The sequence below is a fragment of the Nestor notabilis genome, unplaced genomic scaffold, assembly GCF_000696875.1.
Source record: "Nestor notabilis isolate BGI_N333 unplaced genomic scaffold, ASM69687v1 scaffold3286, whole genome shotgun sequence".
In the NCBI taxonomy this organism is placed as follows: Eukaryota; Metazoa; Chordata; class Aves; order Psittaciformes; family Psittacidae; genus Nestor; species Nestor notabilis.
Genome location: NW_009931327.1, coordinates 73,777 through 96,362, shown reverse-complemented (window position 1 = coordinate 96,362; position 22,586 = coordinate 73,777). Strand labels below are relative to the sequence as shown.

Sequence of the window (22,586 nt, the reverse complement as noted above, 5' to 3'; positions counted from 1 at the left end):
AGGAAGCATAGAAAAGCAGTGCCAGTTACTCTGCATGAATTTAGACTTGGGAGTTACATGAATACTTACCTGGTGCCTGGGTTGTTTAGAAAGCAGGCAGGAAGAAAGCCGGGTTTCAGACATTCTGGATTGATGTGCAAGCTCCCAAGTCTGCAGTGTTATAGGCAACAGTGCAAACAAGCAAAGTAGTGCTCCCTGCCGCAGAGCACATACAACCCAGAAAATAGCATCCTGAATAGTTCCATCCAGAGCAATAACACCCAGCTTGTTCCATTCACATTCTGGTTATGGTTTTCCTCTCCTGATGCTTTCACATAAGAGGATATGGGGCAGGGGAAGATGCTTGATGACAACTAGAGAAAGAGAAACACTACAGCCTCCACTGCATTCAGTCCTTTTACTAATGGGTATGTATTCATTGCTATCCCACAATGGAAGCAACATGCCCAGAGCATTACTAAATAGGAAAAGGATGCAAGCTCAAGTAATTATTAGAGGGAAAAGTATTGTGCAGTGCAGGATCATTAGCTCCAAAACAGAGAAGCTCAGTTGTGATCTTTCCTTGTACCAGGTCATATTGGTCTGAATTAACTAACAGCTCTCTTCTGTTGACTTCAGGGGTAGCTTTGGGCTAAATAGAAGGAGCTCTGACAAAGCCAGATAAACTGGGATCCATTCTCCACACTGAGTGGCGCTGATGAGAAGACTCTTCACCCGTTAAACTAGTGCTTGACATGTCCCAGTCTATCACTGCACTTTGGCAGCTCCATTCCTACAGTGATTTCAATGCACTTTACAGCTCATGAGGGAAAGGTTGTTATATCTGAGATGCTCTTACACTTATTCTGCAGCAGAGCAGTTGAAGCACAGGGCTTTTTCAATTGCACCCCAAAACTTGACATCTGACAGCACTTAGTTGGTGTGACCAAGCTCATGTGTCTGTAGACTTGCATTTTTACAAGTACTGACTCTTTGTAACACTTGAAATGGAGACACTCAAAACTAACAGGCACTTAAAATGGAGCCTAAATTACTACATCACTGGGTCACTGGCCAAGCCAAGAATGGAATCTAGACATCCTGAATGCTCACAATTGCTTCAAATTCCCCCTTGGAAAAGAAACTTAAAAGAATCACAGCATTTGTCAATACAAAAGCTATGCTTTGCCTGGTTAAAATTCCCTTTGTCTCCAAGCAAGAGCTTGAAACAATGGAAATGAAGAGGGGTTTTACCCACAGCACAGAACACATCAGAACAAGACAAAGCTGTACAGTGAAAGCATCCATCCAGACTGGATGGATTCGGTGAACAGTTCCTTATGTGAAATGCTGAGGCTCCTAGAGGATTAGCACTGAGCTCCCTGCCAGTGCCACCTCAGTCACACTGATGAAAGTCTGCAATGGAATTGACCTACTCCAGGCATTGAAACAGTAAATGCCACAATAACATCAGAGCTGCTGAACAGGAATGCTTTGAAGGTCTTGGAACAAGAATAATACCAAATTGCTCATCTGGAACTGAATTTCTGAACTTTGCTGACAAAATGTACATGGTCTGCTTTGTGCTCTAGAGGCAAATAATGCTCAATGTTTGCATATTACAATCAGCAGCACTTCACACTAGTCTTTCCTTACAGGAAAACAGATGAAGCTGGGACAGGCAGCTCTCAGTGGCATCCAACCCCAGGCAGACCAGAATAAACATGCAAGTGAGGGACACCACCACCACTTGAGGAACAACAACAGGGGGTTTATGGCACTAAGAAGTAAACGCCAAAACTTCATTCTGCCAGGTCACTGATACATCTCACTCCCACTTTAAAACCAGATGGTCATGGATCCTGTCACCACATGAAGATGCATGCAACTCCCATTGTAAATTGACTGGGGTTCCTAAATATCTGGCTCCTAACATCAGACCAGGTCTGCTGCTCATCATCTATCAGTACAATGTAAAACAGTCTCCCCAGTGTTTGCAGAGCTCCGGTCTTAGCTGGGGCCTTTAACTATAAAGAAATTAAAGCAATCAGTTGCTAATAATAACCTTTACACTCAGCAGGTCCAAGTTCACTTGCAGCCTAGTGCAGTATGACTAAGGAAATGAAATCACTAACTGTGATTGAAAGCTGTGACACCATTTTTAGACTTAGTTTTACACTTGAGCAGTTCAAAGTAATGTTACTAGAGACACCTGAAAATTAGGTGGTGCTCCAGCTTTCACTGGCTGGAGTGTTGCTTCATATAGCTCATAGGCTCACTACACTGCACCAAATCCTTCTTCACATACCTAGAAGTCAGTCAAGTTCCCTCAGCAGACTCATTTCCCATTTTGAGCATACTAAGCTGTTTGCTTTCCGTGAGCAGCACTTTTGCATGCTCATGTCTTACAAGACCCACGGAGCATTTAGCAGACGTTCAGTGGAGCTGCGTGTTGTGCACTGAAATGAGTGGTAGTGCCAGTTAATGCCTGGGGAAAATGAAGCAATTTCCTTAATATTACTGAACAAGGCAGGATCCACAGCAGGATTCCCAGACACCAGCCTCTAGATTTGCTCTGGAATTACCCTACCACAGAGTTCCCAATCTGGCTCTGTACCTTTTCCTGCAGAGGGGTTTGATAAATGGCCCTTTGTTCAGGGATAAAAAAAAAAAAAGCCCTGATGTTGGAGAATGTGGCTCCTTTTTCCTCTTGTCCCTGGAATTGTGATTGGAAATAATTGGAAGTGTCACTGGAAGTAATCCGAAGTGACAGTCCCTGGGCTACAAGGCTTTTGCTTCAAGTCTAACGATCCCCCTGCAAAACAAAACCTATATTTAAACAATGAAGTCATAAAGTGATTTGCCTTCAAGGTTGAAAACCCAGCAATTTGATTTCTTTTTAAGCAAAAAAAAAAGTGGCTGACTCTGGTTGAGTTCAATATTCAAAGCTCAATGTGTTATATGGAAGACTTCCCCCTGCACATATGAAACCATCTCACCATTCTCTGGCACTCAGCATCAGTCTTCCCATACAGAAAAAGGTTCATCTCTATTAAACATTTCTATGGCCTTTAAAATTTTATCAAGCTTTCAAGAAACAAAGGAATAGCCTAAGCAGTAGCTATGAGGCTCAGCCAGCATGCATCTCATATTCCAAATACTGGAAAACCACCTAATTCCAATGTTTTTGCTGAGGCACAAAGAAGGAAAGGGAATGGAGCTGCTTCTTCCTAATGCTGGATGGAGTTACCCAAAGCTTTATGTAAGTGTGGCACCACAAACCATGCTTTAACAGCAGCAGTGCAGTGATATGGTAGACCAAATGCAGCCTAGTTATGGTCATCAGTTGCCTCTAACTGTGCACGCTCCATTTCAAAAGGCTGTTTCCAGGAGAGCAGCCTTTCTTCTGCCAGTACATATTATAAGCACCACAAATTTCACTGACCTTTCCTACCAAAGGCAATTAAACTGCAGGCACTAAGCTGAACTTCAACCTTTCTACCTTATAGGCTGGGAAGAAGTCACGTACACTAAGGCTTCATACTCATTTTCCAGCCATGAAAAAGGATACAGGCTGAAAAGATACTATAATGTGTATTGATTCTTGTAGGACAGCAGTTTGGACATCATGAATCTGGCCCATTAAGAGAAATGCTGATTTACATTTGCTTTTTTAAACTGCCAAATGCCTGCCTAGAGAAGATGGAGATGAGCACAGCACTTGTTTCATGACCACCTATCACATTCACCACCACCAATACATCTTAATTGCTCAGTCCTCTTAGCAACTCATTGTAATGCTACCTAAGGAGTCACATGGAGAAACCAAGGTATCACTGAGGAAAGCCTACCAATAGTGCTTTGGTGAGGCAGGGCAGTATCTGTCCTCCTCACATTGCCCCATAGCTTTTTCTAGCACTCATAAGAGGCTAGAGCTCCCGGTCACTATTGTTTACATCTTCTCTGTATTCTGCCCAGGGAATAGCATGTTTTGGGCAAGGTTTGAACCCCTGGCTGGCAGAGGTGGGCTGTTACTCCACTCAGCGACACTAAAGCAGACTGAAGGAAAAATAGAACCTAAGAGAGAAAGATAGAAATTCACTCTCACTTGTTGACTTTCCATCACTTCACACATTTTCCATTGTTGTGCTTCCTGCATCCTCCACTATCCTGTCATTTGAGTATCTATTCACAGACCTCAGTGACCCGACTTCACCCTTGGCTTTTTGCTGGGCTGCTTCTGTAAACTAACCACTTCTAAAAACAGATGAAGAAACAGCTTTGGGGAAAGGGGAGGGAAAAAAAGACCCATTCTTCTTTTGGACAGGGCACCACCAAGTTCCCACTGCACCCAAAGTAGCCTTTTCGGTAACACAAGATGTGCATGGTATTGGGTGCACACGAGCAGAGCTTTCTCTGGGTTAGATACACAAGCAATGACTGCCTTGGTTTCATTATGGCATAGAAAGCACATTTACACACACAAGGCTTTGTCAGTGTGACTGTTTACATTTCTTCCCAGGCAGTTCCTGAAAGCTCAAATCCCAGCCTGCAAACCTGCTAAGTTCTCCATAAAGCCTTGTATTTGCCTTAAGGAAAACAGGGGTGTTTGTTGTGATCCTGAGGATAAAGATCAGGATACCTTCAAGCCAGTTGTGCAATTACGTTTCTGGGAAGCTTGTGCTGCTCTTACACAAAATGTCCTTCTGAAGTGGGCCAAAGTACCCCACAGAAACAGACCACTAATTCTACACACAGGAGACAAGGTCCAGGGTGGCCACAAAGGCAAAACACCACTTGTTTTCCATGGGAAGTTCAGAAGAGTTGCCTTCCCCCCAGCTCTATTTCCCATAAAATGAATTTTTCATCAAAATTGTAGCTCTTTGGCATCCTGCTTTTTCTCACTCTGGAACATCACCTTTTTATTTCTTTTCTTCCTCATGGTAAAATGGAAAAAACAAAGGATAAAAATAACTCCCTAAATAAACGTGGGGTTTTTTTTAATGCTAAAAATCCAAACTATTGCATATAAAGCAGCACTGCTGGAGAAAAATAGGCTATTTCTCATCAAGCCTCTTGACGGAAACTATTTGATGCAAACCATCCCTGGCTTTAGAAGAATTTTAGTGTCTCACAAGGAGTGTTACCCCTAATATCCTGCCAGATAGCAACTCAATTATGTCTAGCTCCTTTGAACTCCCCCCCGGAGTGCCAAATGGATACACTGCTTTGCTTTGCTCCCTTGCCTTCAGTATTCCTACAGTAGTGTTCTATTCAAGAGCTGTTTGCCCTGTCCTAGAACTAAGCACACACTACTGAAAGAGGCTCAATCTTGCATACAGCTTATTTTGTTGTCTGCTTCTGGAGTATTTATGAGTTGCCAGTTATCAATTTTATGAAGCTGTCCTTGGGAGAATAGTCTTTTAACCTCAGTACACCAAGAAGTTACCTACATCCCTTCAGAACCCTCAGGCACAAAAAGAAGGTGAAATCCTCACCAAAACCACACATAAACCCCCTTTCCAAAGGCAGATTATTCTTTTTATACTCCACTCCTGAACTATGGCTTTTTAAGTGCTGTAGACACATGGGGCAAAACCCCGTGCTCCACCAAGCTTTTTAAGTATACCATGAAACAAACAAGCAATGGCAATAGAGAAGGAACCATGAGAAAACTAGGAAATAGGAAGTGTTATATACTGTTATTGCTGAGAAATCTGGGAAATACCTGGAAAATCAGCAGAAATAGGAAATCCGTCAGCTTAGTTTATAGGTTGCTTAAAGAGTCCCCTTGCTTTTTACTAGTTCCAGGCAGATGCATTCCATTGAAGTGTAAAACTTCTCAGTAACCTCACTGAGAGCAGAAGTGCTTTTTTAAAGCAAAACACTGCAGAGGTTGTTGGCTTTGGAGAGTAGCATTGCAAGGGTTTAAGGAGAAGGATCTCGAGGAGATGAGAGAAGGCACACTGCAGGTTGCCTGTGCTCTTAGAGCAGGAGAGAAGGCCAGAGTAACTATGCTAGAGCACAGCCCCAGGCTGACCTACCACTGCTGCAGGCTGCAGAGCCGCTTCCATAGCATCACAGATATTCAAGCTAGAAGGCTGGTGGATACCTAGGCAAACACACGCTGTCAGACCCGATTGCTCATGCCAACAGACTCGGGAAGGATCTGCACCATAACCTTTTCCCCAGTGCAATGAGACAATTGGAGTCTTGGTGTTCAATGCAGCAACTGCATGCCCCTGGGACAGTGCTGTAAGAGAGTCATTAACCTCTGAGCTTAAAGGGCAGAGCTCAGCTACATCGGCACAAAGGTACTTCTGCTGTTACAGCTGCACCCACTCCAGCAGCATCACCCCAGTATCACATACTGGTTACATCTTTGTCAGACAACCATAAGTCATTTTCAATGTGCATTGCGCTGAGGAACCCCTCACACTAACTAATAGTTCGCTGCTAATAGCAAGACACCAGAGAGCTGGGTGGCCGATTTGGCCTCTCACATTATTGCTTTGGATCTTGAAGCCACTCATTTCTGAAGGGCAGAGCACATACATTAGCCAGTAAGTGAAGCAGCAGCATGTAATACCAATGTCCAAACCAGCACTGCACAGGTGAACATACTTCATTACAAGAAAATCAGTTTTTTACTTTAATGGAAGGCTAAAAACCATTCAAAATTAACTTGGGGGAGAGGAGGAAGAGAGAAAGGCACCAAAGGAGAATTCTATCACCTGAAAACTTTAAGCAATTCAGTCAAACATTTAAGTGAAATAATTTGCTAGTTTGTTGGGTTGTTTTGGTTTTTTTCTTTGCCTGAGAAATGCAACATTTTATTATTGAGTTTTTACACTAAAGAATCAGCTACTTCTCTTGGAAATTTTCATTGTGTTTAGGAGTGCAGTGTGCTACACAAGTTTTGAACAGTTTTGACCAGCTGTAGGCAGAGATGAGAATCAGATGTCAAACAGTTACATGTAGGCACACACGTCACCTTCCACTCCTCACTCCTTCCCACTTAATTTACCTACCTTTTACTAGGGAAGTAAGCATGATCATGCTTTTGCCCACACTTAGGAAAGTCTTTCATCTTGTCTTGTTTTAAAAGTCTCCTTAAAACTAATTGGCTCCTGTTTCCTGTCTTCTCATACAGCTGCTCACTTGCCCCAGAGCAGTAAACAGTAAAAGACAAGGACTGTGTATATTAGGAATGCCATTAGTATGTTTAATAATGAAAACCCAGACCAGGCAACCTTCCTTTCAAGTTTGTTTGTCTTCTCTAAACCCCCTTTTTCTGCACTAGTCTTTCATTTTATCAGCAAGAAAAACAAGCCATCATTGGCACTTCTATACCTTTTCACTGCAGAAAAGCAATTAGACTTTCTCTAGCTAGCAAACAAGACTTCCCAGCCTCCTTGTTTTTACAAGGGAACCGCAATACTTCCTAGCTTTTCCCTGGAACATGCTTCTAATATTGGTGAATGAAGCTGGATGCAGAGCAGAACAAGTTGCCTAGATGCCAAAGGCATAACGATTATAAAGCCCATTGTGTTTTATAAATGAAAGCTGCCCTAGTCATGCAAAGGTAAGTTGTCATTACACTGCTGCCAAAACCACCTTTTCTCTGGCAACAGCTTATTCCTTTTGCTCTAAGCCTTCAACATATGGGAATATTCAGCAGATGAATAGGGTTGGTGGATCAAAGACTGATGGAAATAAGAACTGCAATGGGGTAAGCTACTCTTCCATAGAGCTGCTTTCCTGGCCCTTTCTGCAGGGCTAACCCAGCCTAGACCCCTCTGGCAGAAGCCTAGCTGTTCTTAACCTTGCCATCTCATCTCCTGGAGTCTTAAACAGTCTCCTCCATAGAAGCACAAATGGCCAAAGGAGATGAGCAGGGGGAGAAACTGCTGCCTGCACTCCCCTGCAGGATTCTATAGCACATCCAAGCCCCCTGTCACATTCTAGAGATAAAACTTTTGCTAACAGCATTCCTAGAGCAAAAACCCTTTTTACAATTTATTCAGCAGCTCTAAGTGCTGCCTGTCTTTCAGATAACTAGGCATCTGGCTAGTCCATATTCCACACCTCTGAGACTTAAGGAACAAGTCAAAAACCCTATTCTATCAGTGCCCAGCCACTACATCAGTCCACTGCCCTGTGGGGCTCAAGTCTTCCCAGGGAATCAAAGACCAACCCACTTTTTCACACATGTACCAGTGTTCCTGGGGCACAGGAAGAGCCAGGAACCACAGCCTCTACCCAACCACAAAGGATTTCAAAGCTGTCAGCATGATCTGGTGAGCAGAATGGAGACAGAAGCTCACTCATCACATTACAGTGCCTCTGGAGATGCAGAAACTCTGGCTGCTTCTGAGTCAGTGTTGTAGGCAAACCCCCTCAAAGACCTCAGGGCTGCAAACTCTTTTCTCCATAAGCAATAGCTTTAACAAACAGCTCTCTTCAACCCTTTACTCTCCTTTAGTGCCTCCATTCCCATTCTCTGCTCCTCTCCTGTTCAACAGTCAGCCTCTACCTCTTTTCTTTCCCTTCTTTCAGCAGTCCCCGTTGTTCCCATTTGTTCCTCTCCCTCTTTATCTCCCTACTCCCATCCTTTTGCCCCCCCAACTCCTCCCTCTTGCACTTCAACACATCTGTTTCCAATCTTAGGCATCAATTGGAAACAATAACCCTTTTTCTTTTAAAATCTGCATGTTAAATGCCCAAGCAAACCACAACACGAAGTTAAACACATTTGACACTATGCCCGAAACAAAGACATTCTGTTCACCTCGTTTTGCCAGAGAGGTTCAAGCCCCTCACTAGTTCATTGCTTAAAAGCACTGCACTCTTTAGACAAGAAACACATTCCAGAATAAGTCTGTTTAACCACCACAAATGAAATATTAAGAGACTCCTGGCAATCGACCTGCTAATAAAGCAACAAGGAAAACATCGGAACCCGAACACCACTGAAATCGGAGTTACCCATAAAAGTTTTCTCTTTACAAACCCTTTTCTCTAGTACATGAGAAATGTATTTCAGTCACACAGAGAGGGTGCATGGAAGTTTAAACACTAAACAAAACCAAAATGCCAACCTACCTAAAAAGAGAATTGGAAGTGCAGACATTCCGTCTTCAAGCAAGAGGGACTTTTCTTCCCTTTTTCTTCCTTTCTCTCAGGAACAGCAAGCAGACCTGCACAGGATTCAAAGGAACGCCTCTGGAATGCACTGAGTGTAATTGCATCCATGTGCCAGAAAAATAACCAACTTCACTCTTTCTTCCTTTCTGCTATTCATCTCCTTGTCCATATTCCACCCAGATTCAGAGAGAGCTTTTAGATCTCTGCAGCTGGTAATTCAGGCCTTTGAGTTTCTGGTAAAGAGAAGACAGAGGCAGCGCAGGAAGGAGTTCACATCTCCGGCAGCATAGAACAATTTTGCTTCTCTGAAAAGGAGAGAAGCAGGGGAAAACACTGTGCTCAATGTTCACCACATGGCTGCCTCCCAGAAGAGCCCCTCCCTACCATCAGCTGGGATTAATAGTGAAGACCAGACATGAGTGAGGTAGAGCTTTCTTTTGATTTCTAGCATAAATGTGTATATATATATTTACCTTTAAAGGAGAAACAAGAGGATTTTTCTAGTGTCAAAACAGTTAAGTTTGGAGGCAGTAAAAAACCAGCATGGAAAAAAAAAAATCAGATTAGTCACTCAAGGGCTAGAGACAGACTCTTGGAAAAAGGCACACATGCTCTTTAGAATGATAAACACACATGTACATATTATCTTTCTTCTCTTTTGTAGCTAGTAAATTGCAGAATTAAAGCTTTTAGTCTTACTGACTTCCCTTATTTGCTTCATGGTTTTCTTTTTAAGTTTCTGGCAGAGAAAAACTCCTAAAAATGGATTTAATTCTGCATTATATGATGAGAGAAAAAAACAAGTCAAATGGAAATTTGTCATCTACATTTAGTGGCTGCTATGGGATGCAACTTTTAACTCACTTCCAAAAGCCACTATAAAGCAGCACGAGACACCTTTACAGCTTATCTTGAGCTTCACCCTAGTGCAGTTAGCAAGTTTTAGAAGCTAAGATACTCCATTCCACTTCTGCCACCACAGACAGCAGTGAAGACAAACCTGTTTCTGTAAGGAGATTAGAATGTGGTAGCAAGTAGACTTCACAGAAGATGACTTTAAACAGACAGAACTTATTTATTCCTTATCAAAACATGTACAACTCTTGCTACTCACAGCAAGACCATGGAAACAGTGATGTTTTATATATGTGCATCTACACAACTGTTCTGATCTATTGCACTTCACACATAGACAAGTCATGCTTACACCTTTATATCCATATACCCTAGGATACATGTGCTTTTCAGAAAAGCAAAGCACTTCCAGCTAGCCTGCTCGGATATTAACAGAAGAATAACACTGACTACCTAAACCACAGTGGATTGCACATGAAATTTACCCATATTGTGCAACCTGGGATGAAGGAAAGCTTTGGAAGACAGAACAAAAATCCTTTCCCTTAGGAACATTTATGAAAGTATTTCTAAGATCTAGAAAAGAAAGAGCAGGCCATAGGTAAGGCTACCAGACTGTGGTTTGAGATCTCAGACTTCAGTTTCAAGCTCTCTCATTATAACACCATCAACATATAGTTTTTATATAGCACCTTTGTAAGATCAGGGGCAGTATGCTGCACTCCCTCTTTAGGGGTGCAAATACAGCAATCTTTAAGTCCACAGTGAATAGCACTACGCTTAGAAGCTCTATAGGAACTCTGTACCTTAGCTCTTCATTACAGTATAAGCTTTTCAAGTGTTTACTGGAAGATAGGAAATACTGCTAGCCTGGATAAAATTCAAACCCTAGATTCAGGTAGATCCCATCAGAGACATGATAAAAACTATGCTGCATCCTGTTTCACTTAAGTTCCATTTGCCCCTTCCAGCCTCCAATGGAAGCAAAGGCAGCATTTGGCCCCTCCTCTGTGTAAAATGAAATGTTTTAAATAGCATATTCAACCAATACAGACTGATGATACAAAAGCAATCACTGTCAAGTGAATATAGCAGTTCCTGCAGAGCAGCTGTATCTATCCTATTTACCCATACCATAAAAGCCAGTTCGTTCAGAACTTTTCCCCACACACTTGACCAAACAGGCTGTTGGTTTTCCAACAGTTGAGTGGATCTGAGAAAACATCATTGATTTTCAGTGCAAGGCATAAATCAATGGAGAAAAGTGCATTTAATCCCTTCCCCCGCTGTCCAGAAGCCAAGCAGCACTGAGCTTGTCTCTCTGCATTACAAGTCTGACAGAAGATGTCCCAAGCTATGCTGTAAATACCCAGCATGCTGCTTTGCTTTAATAGAATCAATGCATCAGGAACCAAGACAGAGAGAAGTGCTGTCACCCTGCACTCACTGCCCAGCCTCCACCGAGATCCACAGAGCTGGGATGTTTGAGGGATGTACACAGAGAGGAGGGGGATGTGAAGAATGAAAGAAGAGGTCATGCATGCAAAATCTCCTCTTCATCATCTCAGATAAGCCATTCCACAGCCTGCTCTCACATCGCATTCAGCCCCTTCAGGAAGCTCCTACAAGAGCGCCAGTTGTGCTTTGGGGTTCAGCGGGGATTCTCCCTCTGGTGTTCATACCTATTAAGGCAAGCACATCTCACTTGTTTGCATAACAGTTCCAGCGAGGAGCTAGGAAGGGCTGGTGTAAGTACATATAAGGACAACCACGGCACTCACACCAGCGCATCCTCTCAAGACCTTTGCTGACTGGGTTTGGGGGAATAGGTCCTATCTGCAGCACATTATTTCTCCAGCTTTTATTGTGGTCCTCCCTGCTGCTGTCTCCATTTTAGCCCCTTTCACAGCTGCATGAGTAAAGCTTTCCAGGAAAAGAGGTTTTCTTAAATCTGCTTGTCCCAAAAGCCTGCATTAGCTTGTTCCTACACCTCAACTGCGAGAAGCACATGGGAGATCGTTTCTTTTTGTGTCAGGTTATTCCTTTCACCTTGCTCTTCCTCCTCCAGGAAAACCACTCCTTGAAATGTTGCTGCCTCCCACTATCTTCAACACTGAATGGTGCTGCATATGCCCAGCTCCCACAACCCCATCACCCAAAACATATCCAGAGCTGTATCCTCTTTCAGAACTGTTACAACAGCAGTTACACAGGCTACAGCTACTCAGCTACACTGTGTTGGTGCTTTAAGTAGTCTGTTCTCTGACACTTCCAATACAAACTTACCTCACACGGTTTCAATTATTTAAGCAATTTATTGATACAGGCAGCAGAACAAGGGTCATCCAAGAGAGTGATTTGGGTGAGCACTTTGGGCCTCTTGAGCAAAAGCATGTTTGTTCAGTTTTTGGCTTTGCAATTAGAAAACCTCAGACAAAGGAAGGGGCAAACCACACGAAGAATTCAGTCTCTGAAAAAGAAAACTCAAAACAGACAACAAGGAATAGCAGGGTAGAAAATAAACCCCACCACACAGATTTCACAATAAGCCACTGGTGAGAAGGCTGCGTCATACTACATCAAGACTCAGATACTAAGTTATAAACAAGATGTTGTTTAAGAAGCTCTCATCTCTCAAATAACTTCAATAATTGATCATAAAAGCACTATTAGTCATTTAGTATTAGCAAAAAGTCTCACTTCAACAAGCCATTGCACTCACAGTGTCAGTATCTGGGGAAAAAAAAACCCACCAAAATGCTCCTTAAAGCTGTAGCTAATTCCAAGTGCCATAGACTATACAGCTTATTACTCCAACAGTGATTTTTGCTTGCTTTACAGGAAAACACCCTGACTGCTTTTCAGGTAGCCTTATTTTCAATACAAACATGTAATCATGCATTTATGCTTCAAGGAACAAAGAGGAAATTGCTCCTTATGCACAGAAACAGCACTTCTAATCTTTATTAACATTATGTTGTTGCCACAATAACCCAGAACTTAACACAACACGGAATACTTATACTGCTCTATTAATTTCATACTAGAAGACAAACTAGGTCAAAATGTACAAGGTTTCATTTTCATTATCATCAAAAGCTTTAAATACTTCCCCAATACAAGACTTTTGTTTTCAAACAAAACCCCTAATGGAGCTTTCCATTAAGAAAGCGTCCCCTCAACTAAAGCATTATAAGTAATCACAGAAACATCACAAACAGTAGCTTTGCTTTACCTTCCGGGCTCACGGTCCCTTCTAACAGTGCAAGAGAAGAAAGTAGCCAATTACAAATGCTGGCTTTTATTGTTCCATTAGCCAATGGAACACTCAGCTGTGAGATTGAGAGTAAAGCTTATCTGTGAATCACAGGTGTGAAGCTTCTCGTAGGGAGGGTCAGAATGCAGGTGTGGGTCATATGAGATTAAGTAGGGAGAGCTGGAGCACGTGTTTGGAAGAGGAGGGGAAGAGGGATGGTTGTTTCTTAGGTGGAGTGTTATTCTGATACAAAATTAATCGTTTGTAAGCTTCAAGGTTTTAATTTCATTTTTTAATTGTATTTTTATGTATACGTAGTAGATGGTGACAGAAAACTTTGTAGGAAAAGCTGGATAAGCCGAGTAGGAAGAAGTATGCATGTAAAAGTAAGGGCTAACAAAACGGAGGAGAAAAGTTGTCTGCTCCTTTTGCTGTAAGGTATGTGAAAACCATGGGGATTTTAATGCTGTTGTGTAAGTTTGTTTTGGAGTAAGTACATTTTCTACATGTTGAGGAGCGGTTTCAGCATACAAACTTAATTTTTTTGCAAGTGTAATATAGGATAATAGAGAAAAATGCTGGAGAAGGTTTGACTGGTGCTGTTTAGGTGTTATGCTGTTTAAACCTCAGCTTGGGTAACTGTGATATTTTTCTTGTGATTGTTTGTGACTTCTAAGCATTAATACTTTAGTTCTGAGAGTGCTTTTTGTGTTTGTGCAGATTTCTGATGGAGAAGCTTTTGCACTGTTGAAGCTTTTAATGAGGGAATACAAATACCCTGTTCTTAATAGATTTAATTCTTAAAATTACTTTTCTGTTCCTATTGTGTAGTTAACAAAAACTTGTATTAACATGCTCTAGAATATTAAGCCATAGTGTGCTTCTGAATTGCTTTCAGGTAAGTTCTGTCCAAGTTCTTTTGCCCTTTTAAACTTCTAATAAACAACTAGAGTGTAGCTTACATTCTTGTTAGCTTCCATCACGGATGCAGTTTGTATGAGGCAGTATTGCTAGCTGCCTGTAGACAAGTAAGTCCTTTGGCTTGGTTAACAGAAAGTAACACCTCTTGGTCAGCAAACGAGGTTTTCTTTTCAGTATTAGAAGAGATTACCCGGAAGTGTTGATTTAGAAAAGTATCTTAAAAAAAAAAAAAAGAAAGTTAAGAAAAGTTTTATGGGCGTTCTTTTAAATATCTTTATGAATGTTTCACAGAAATTTGAGGCTGTTGTATGTGGTAAGCGGGGCAATGTAGGAATACCCATGCTGAGACTGAAACTGCAAGTCCTAAACCAGAGGCTGTTTCATTTGTACTTCTCACTTATTCAGCCATAGAGAAGGGGAGAGGAGGAACCAGCAGGTTATTTCCATGTGGAAATGGTCACTCCTTATGATTTCCCCATCCCTGCTATCTTCACTTCTGCTCCTTTAGAGCAGTCACTGCTCTGTTAGCGGCAGCACTTAACAACTGGGTAGGAATTTTCTGTGATCCTAAGGGAAGTTCTGCATCAAACCAGAGAATGCAATGAAACAGCTGCTTGTATCATAGATACTTCTCTCTCATATCTATTAAACTTGTCATTAGGCACCATGGCATGCGTAAAACTGATCTGTGGACTACTCCCTAATGCAGCTTGGAAGCAAACAAACATATTTGTTGTGCAGTAGCTGTTTATAGAGTCATAGGAAATTATTTTGTAAACCTTCACCCCACGGGTTAGTGGATGTACTAGCTCCACATGCTGTTACAATGACCTAGCATAGGAGGAGGGGGAAGACTGGAGTTAAAATGATTAGTGGAGACTTGTGGGCTTATTCTTAACCATTATTTCTCTAGGTCAATGTTAAAAAATACTGAGTAATGAAAATGACATGGGGAGAGTATGGTTTTGAATGGCAGCTAGCCTGCTGCAAGCAGGGTCCAGGCAGAAACCTTCTGTCCCTGGAGTTTTATTTTAGTCTTCACTAACACAGAGTTCACTCTGAATATGTGAAATAACTGAAGAACCTATTTATTAAATGATAGCCAGTATAAGGTATTAACTGGAATGGCATAATGGACTGCTATGGAGATGATTATGTGGCACTTGAGCACCTCTAGTTGTGGATTCTGTTGCCTCTTTCACCTACTCTGAGATAGAACAAGTTGTATTTGCCTTTATGTAGAACGTTCTCTTTGGGCTTGTTGTAGAGGACGTGGTTTTGTTGTATCTGAAGCTACATTACAAGTACTTTCTCTGTATGTCACTAAATTCTACATGCAATCCTATGGACAAAGATTGCTTTATTTGATGACAGCTTTATTGAACCAGGTGTTAATGTAATTGAACTTTTGCAACTCACTGCTTTAGACTGTATTGCATCATGCTGCTTAACACTGTATGTAACTGTTAAATTCAATTACTGGAAACTATGATTTGGTGTACATTTGGGCTAATAAAGCAGGGCAAACCTCTGCGGGTAACCTTAGGCATATCTTCTAAGGTTTCATGGAATCCCTGAGACTTCTGGGATTCCCTGATCCAGGAAAGCTGATGGTTCTGATCTGTAAGAAAAGTAATGCGCACATTGACTAAAAATGGGAGGCCGTCAGCCTGTTCAAAAATGACTATCCATGACAAAATACTGGCTTTTTCACTATGGACTCTTAATGGGTTTGCATTTGTCCTGTGTGTCCATATGCTTCAAATAACTGTTGAAGCTTGTGGACTTCCCTGGGCACACTTACATGTGTGAACATGCTGTTGTACACTCATGCGTATCTGAGCTACATAATCTTTTGGCTTTCCTGTTGCAGTTTGCTTGAGGCAAATGTCCTATGAGGTTATGTTTAAGTAATGCCATCTAAGATAATCATTTAATGTATATTACTAATTTAATGTGAGCTGTAAGGAGTGAAGGTTCCAAGACCTGTTCTTTCAGCTCCTATTAAAATGCCAGCGTGGTCACTGAGGCTCTGACACTGACTCGGTATGGCTAAAAGACACTCAGGAAGGTTTACTGCTCAGTTGCTAAACCTTTTCTGACAGTCTCAATTGCACAATCAAAGCCATTTAAACCAAAAGACCCAAAGGACTCTCTTAAGAATTGATAGGGAATCTTGAACAAGGGGCACAGGCCATAGGAACCTATGTGAGCAATGTTCTTTAAAGTTCCTTTTAGAACTCTACCTTAGTTATTAAGTTGTGCCTGGGTGAAGTCCACCCCATCTTCAGGAGAGCTCAAGCAGTGAAATAAAGGCAGTTAATGCTGTAGGCTAATGCAAGACATCCCTTGACCTTTCCTCATGGTCCCATGTTCTTGTCTGGTGGTCTGAGTGATAGTCAGATTGTTTGGCCATCAGTCTGTGAGAATCAAGACCATGGTTAGCAGGAGTAACTTGATAACTGCTCAGGTCAGTGTGTGTGGAGCAATTGTGTTATGTACCAGCCAGATGTTTCACAGGAGGGAGTACCTCAATAGAAGCTGTCTGAACCACTGCCTTAGGTAGCTGAAGTGATGCAAGGCTCCTGTCTCCTGGTATTTAACAAGAACATGTATTCTGATTTGTCAATTTCTCTTTTAATCTCCTCTAAGGTATTATAGCCTGGTTCATGTTGGAATTTTCTTGTTCTGGAGGAATCTTATTCTCTCTTTTCTGCTTAATAAATGCGCGTCTGATAAATTTCCCTTCAGAGTTACTGTTCTATTCTTCACTTTCTTCCACCTACTGTGACTATTCTTGGGAGATGGCATGGATTTAAGTATTTGGAAAAGGCTTACCACGCATGTACTGTGCTGTGAATTAATCATGGTATTAAATGAGTAATCTTTTGCAAAGGTATTTCTGGCTTACCCGAAATTGGATGTCTATTGATGGCAAGGAGAGCAGCCAGACAAGGTGGGCTTGCTCAGGTTTCTGATAGCCAAATTACAATAGCCTAGAATGTCTAAGGAACCCAGTTTTTATGGTCCCAGCAGTAAGGAGAGAAGCAGAAGGATCTCCTTCCTGTCTGCATAGAAATATTCATGAAGATGTTGAGATTGCAAGGCTGGAGTGAGAGCGCTCTATCAATTAATAAAGAGCGTCAGTATCTTATGACATTAGTGAGTAAAGAACGACATCTCCTTTTGCTTTTATTTCCATCTATTTTAGAACATTCAGGTTATATTCAGCTGAAAATGACTCTTGATCTCTGAGAGGGAATTGGGGCAGGGAATCCAAGTGTTTCAGTGTGACTTTATTCTAATCTGAATGTATTAAAACCTAAAGCTGACCAATATACATACAAATATTGAATATGCCTGATAGTCTTCTGGCTCAGGTAAACTCTAATAACTCTTTACATGCTTGTTGCTTTCCTATTTGCAGCACAGAAATGTTCTGTAAGTGCTGATATATAGCACACGAGGAGGCTGTTCACTTAGTAGAGATGTAGCCCCGTCTGGGAAGAGCTAAAATGCATAATCCTGTAGGGTTTGGAACAAAACTGTTCCATCTGAGATTCTCCTCTTGAAAACTTATTACGGCATTTGAGGGCTGCTAAATATCTGGGAAGATGGAGGGTCCCACGTTGCAAACTTCTGGCATCTCTTCCAGCCCTGAAATGAGCTGCTGTTATTGTGAAAGACTCTCAAAGGGGATAGACTGCTCCATTCCTTCAGAGAGAGAATCTCATCAGGACATCATTAGAGTCGTAGCCCCACAAATACAGTCTGAAAGGCAGCAACCCTGTCTGTGCTGCACGCATGCACCTCCCCTACAGAAGGTTGCCACTGAAAAAGCGGCGCTCAGCCTAAACACGCATGGCTGTTGTGGTACATCAGTGGGGAAAGAGGAGGGGCTTGGCAGACTAACTCCTGTTCTGAATGACTTTACCTGGAGGTAATCTTTTCTGCCAGACTGAGTCTGACATTAAAAATGGAAGAGGCCAGGGACATTTTCCACCCAAAGCTCAATGGAAAGTGGCAGGTGTCAGATTTTTGCATATTTCTTTCTCTTGACTCCCAGGCTTTTGCTGACGGGGACTCGAAGGCTCCAACCTGGAAAAGCTCCAAATGAAATTCCTGCAACTAACTTAAAATACAAAGTATTTTTTAAAAGGAGGAAGGGCAGAGAGGTTAAAGGTAGGAGTGGGAATTTTCCACCTTGGAGAAGCAGTGTGATGGAGCAGTCTCATTTGTATGCCGCTAGGCAGCTGAAGATGTTCACTTGCATGCTGGTTTAGTCATTCAGAATGCTGTGACTGTGCCAGAAACATGGAACTCAAACAGGGTTTTCCTTTTGTCATTCAAGGGCAAATGGAGAGAACGGCTCACTAGGCAGGTCCTTTGGCTAACCCCTCCTGGGTTACCAGCTGCACCTTCTTTTGTATATTAGATTCAAATATGTGTATCCTGTGTGTAAGCTACTTCACAGTATCATGCAATTTAGTAGTCTACCGCCAGATGAGGAACAGATGCTGCAAGAAAGTAGATCCCAAATTTAGGTGACTCATTTCCTGCTCCTAACTGAAACATGACGAATCTGTCTTGTGCAACACTTGTGTCTTTTGTCATGGCAATAAATTTCATGGAATTAATCAAGCCTGCAGTCTGTGACTTGGATAAGATACAGTCTTGGAACTCGAGACATGCGATGACGATAATGTGCTTTAACCAGTTACTCTGTGTGACAGTTATTCATAATCTTAGGCTACTATGATTGCAAAGTGGTGCAGCTCAGTTTAGATTGTGACTGTGTGTCCTGGTAAGGGTGATATTTCTGAAGCAGCAGCACTTTCATTGCTGTATTGTATCCTATTCCACTACTACAAGCTTACCAATGAGTCCTGTCTCAGCTGCGGTTGTGGTCATACACAAGAATATTCTCCCTGCCTACTGGAAGATAAGAACCTGAATAATAGAACAACTTTACTTGATCAGAGCCAAGAAGTCCAGAAACTGCAGTATTCTCTCTGTGAAGCTGGTTGGTAATAAAAGCTTAGTGGATGAGTATAAGAAGGAGGCAAGTACAGTATGACCTTCTCCTTTGCATCATCCTCTTGTTTTACAAGGAGTGATTTGGAGATTCCTCAAGCCAGAGGCTGTAACTGCCTCCCAATGTTTGAAGATTGAGAAAATAAACTATTTTAACTCAATGGAGCTGGGGAAATTGGAAGAAAAAGGCTGCTGTTTTCAGCTAGTCTATTCATGACTCAGTACTGTTGCATACAGTATACGGCTCAGTATTTCATGTCATTGCTTCTGCAAAGTTTCAGAAAGCATAAACAGTCTTAGGCTTTAATGCGAGTCACTGTATGCTTAGTTATGCTTACAACTATGCATTTAGATAAGATGGTCTATCAACATCTTGTGTTACAGGATAAAGTATGTGCATTACTGCAACTGAATTCCTTAAAGCACCTCGTGTTTTTGTACTTCTGCTGTGTTATTCCTGTGCTTAAAAAGATTTAGATACTGTATGTTAAAGCACACAGATGACGACTTCTCTGACTCTATTAATAGAAAATCAGTCCTTTAATTCTAGTGTATGTTAAAAGTTGAGCTTTGCATGTTCTTTCAGTATGTAGCACTGAATTATTTATGAGTGACCTTAAAAAGCAAGGACAAAACCCCTCAGTTAATGGAGATGCTTTCAAAATGTAAATATCTTTCATAAGCACATTGTGTGTCTGGAACTGAAGACAAAATAACATGTCTAGGAGATGATAAAGGAAAAAGCTCTTTGGAACATAAATTGTAGGAAGCTGTGCCCTGCTGTCTCTGAGCAGGGGAATCCTGGGTGGTCTGTCACTTGTAAAGAAGCAAGTTCTGACATTGTGCAGCATCCAGACATAGCTTTCTTATGCTGTATCCCATTACTCAGAGTGAGGAGAAAAACAGATAATTCACCAAGTAGTCCATTTCCTGGGAAAAGGGAACACTTGATTACTGATTCTGCTATCGTTAAATGAAGAGGGGTATGTGGGGGTTTGCTAACAGATGGAACAGGCCGTGTTCTAACCCTTGCCCTGATGTTAGCATGGAGTTTAAACAGAAGTGACCTTGGCCTTTCAGACAAAAGGATATTGCCATTAGTTTTTGGCACTAACTTTTCTATCCCACGTAGTTGGCTGGTTTGGCTCCTTGCTTTTCCTGCACTACCACCTTTTGTTTAGCAGGAGGATTGTGATCACTGAATAACTGGAGTTGCTAATCCTCTGGTTTTGCTGAGTTTGTGAAGTGGAATGGGAGAAAGCCTTGCCTAAAGTAAGACTTTCTCCCATTCCACTTCATAAACTCAGCAAAACGGACTTGTTCCTCTACAAACACTAGTGAATGTGATAGTAGCTTCTCTGTTCATGCAGGTCACTCTTCCTTTCTCTGTTGTGTTTTGTTCAGTCGCTTCTAAGTGAAGCCTTTGCTGACTCTGAAGTGTTGGCTGTGAGCTGGCCTTTACCTTGCCTCACATGAACTGCAACTTCAGTGAGTTCAAGTAGGAATGCTGAGCAGTTAGATGCTGGGGAGCAGCAGCTGCATCAGTGCATTGGTGCTATCTCCCACAGTGTATATAAAATCACCTCAGTGTCAAGGACAGCAGTCTGGATTCTTCCTTTCATCCTCTTTGCAAGAAGCCCTTCTTAATTCCCACATGTCCTGTTATTGTGATGTGAAAATCTGTTTCCCTCTTAGACTGTGTGGGACAGGGGTGAGAGGGAAAACTGATGTGGAGGGAGCAGCAAATATTCCTCTTTAAGAATTAGAGACTAACTACAAGATGTAGGCTCTCTGCACTACCAAGGATAAGTGATTTGTTTGTTGTTCTGTTGACTGATGCTCTGAAAGTGGATCTTCATTCAAAGGTCTAGATGGACAGCTCTGCAGCCCTCAATTTAGCCAATCCTCAGAATAATTTGGCAGCAGATCTGATATGACCTCACTACAGAGGAATGATTGGATGTCTCAAGGGAAGAAAGGGGCTTGAAGTACCTATGTAATAGAGAATGAAGACAGGAGATTTAACTTGAACGTCTCAGCTGCTGATCAAAAGTGTGATGCCAGTGTTGTAATGTGAACTTAAGGCTGGATGTGCACCTCAACAATCGGGTTCCATGCTGCTTGCTGAGTCTTTTGGGCCTGCATGCTCTGACATGGCTACATGGACCTTTTGGGAACTGTCCCTTGGTGTCTGAATGCAGAAGTTCCCCACTCTAGTGACTATAACTAGAAACCTGTTAAAAGGAAAAGTATGTTCCAGGCAGATATGCAAGTTGTTACAGAAAATGTTACAGATCCTGTGGGTTTTTTTGAGTGTCTAGCTACAAAAATGAAAGAAATGTTACTTATTGAATAATTCACAGATTGTGCTCTGTCAGGATTAGTGCCTCTAATGGGGCAGATGCCTATTGACATTACTGGGTTTCTGTGTTCAATTCTTGGTTACTGTGTGTTATTTTTGATAAACTATAGGGTCAGATGGAGGAACAAATTGCAAGAAGGATGAGGATGCAGTGTTGTAACCAAACACCTCTCCCTTCATTTTCTAAAGGAGCTGGGGTGTTACAGTGGAAGGTAAAAGAACTGAAATTGCTTTTTTCCCTGGAACTTTGTTGTTGAACAGATCATGAATTTGAGAATTGCAGCGAAAGCCACCCTTTAATGTGACATAAATTCCATGCTGACCTGTGTCACCTGAGAACTGGTTCTGTTCTTTGTCTTAGAATTCCCAGTTTTCACAGACTAATCCTCTAATTTAGGCCAGAGGGAAAGGTCTCATCCATTTGGTTCTACTGCCCTATGTTTGCCCAGTTTGGTGTGAAAGCAGAACTGGAAGCTGCTGTTACCCAGGTGTATCTGTGTCTTGGCAATAGCTCAGTTTTGCTATGAGAGTACATCTAGATGCCTGATGAGAAGAGACAGGTAATTCTTGAGAGAAGGGCAGTAGTCCTGGAACTCCCTCAATCAGTGCTCACTTCCTGACTCTATTATAGAAGTTGTGGGTGATGTGGAGCTATTTGCTTCACCTCTCAATGGCCAGGTTGCCTATGTGTGCAAGGAGAACTATCATTTCATGTTTCTTGCTCCATTAGTGTTTACAGAGCAGACAATTCATAATGGGTACATGGGTAGTCCCTCTTGGACCAGAGTTTTGGCCTGTCCAGGGGACTCTTTTCCACAGGAGCTCAGGGAAAAGTCACTCCCAAACTGGAAAATGATGGGAGGAGAAACAAGAACAAAGCACTGAAGGCGTTAATAGCCTGCCTTGCCTTCAGGGGAAGGACATGAGATGAGGGAAGCCTTTCAAATGTGTTGTGGTTTTAGTGTTTGAAGCATAGAAACTTGACTTGGGTGGGATAAATCTGAATAAACTTGCGGCCTGTTATTTGTCTGG

General features: G+C 42.0%; 1 protein-coding gene across 1 annotated transcript in view; it reads right to left on the bottom strand.

Annotated features, from left to right (window-relative positions):
* CLMP (CXADR-like membrane protein) overlaps positions 1 to 9,468 on the bottom strand; it is a 34,770-nt gene extending 25,302 nt beyond the window's left edge. The window contains 2 exon segments of the mRNA XM_010015832.1: positions 9,085 to 9,122; positions 9,124 to 9,468. Coding sequence (XP_010014134.1) covers positions 9,085 to 9,122; positions 9,124 to 9,230 — 145 coding nt within the window. The 5' untranslated portion in view covers positions 9,231 to 9,468.
* Positions 9,469 to 22,586: the final 13,118 nt, after the last annotated feature.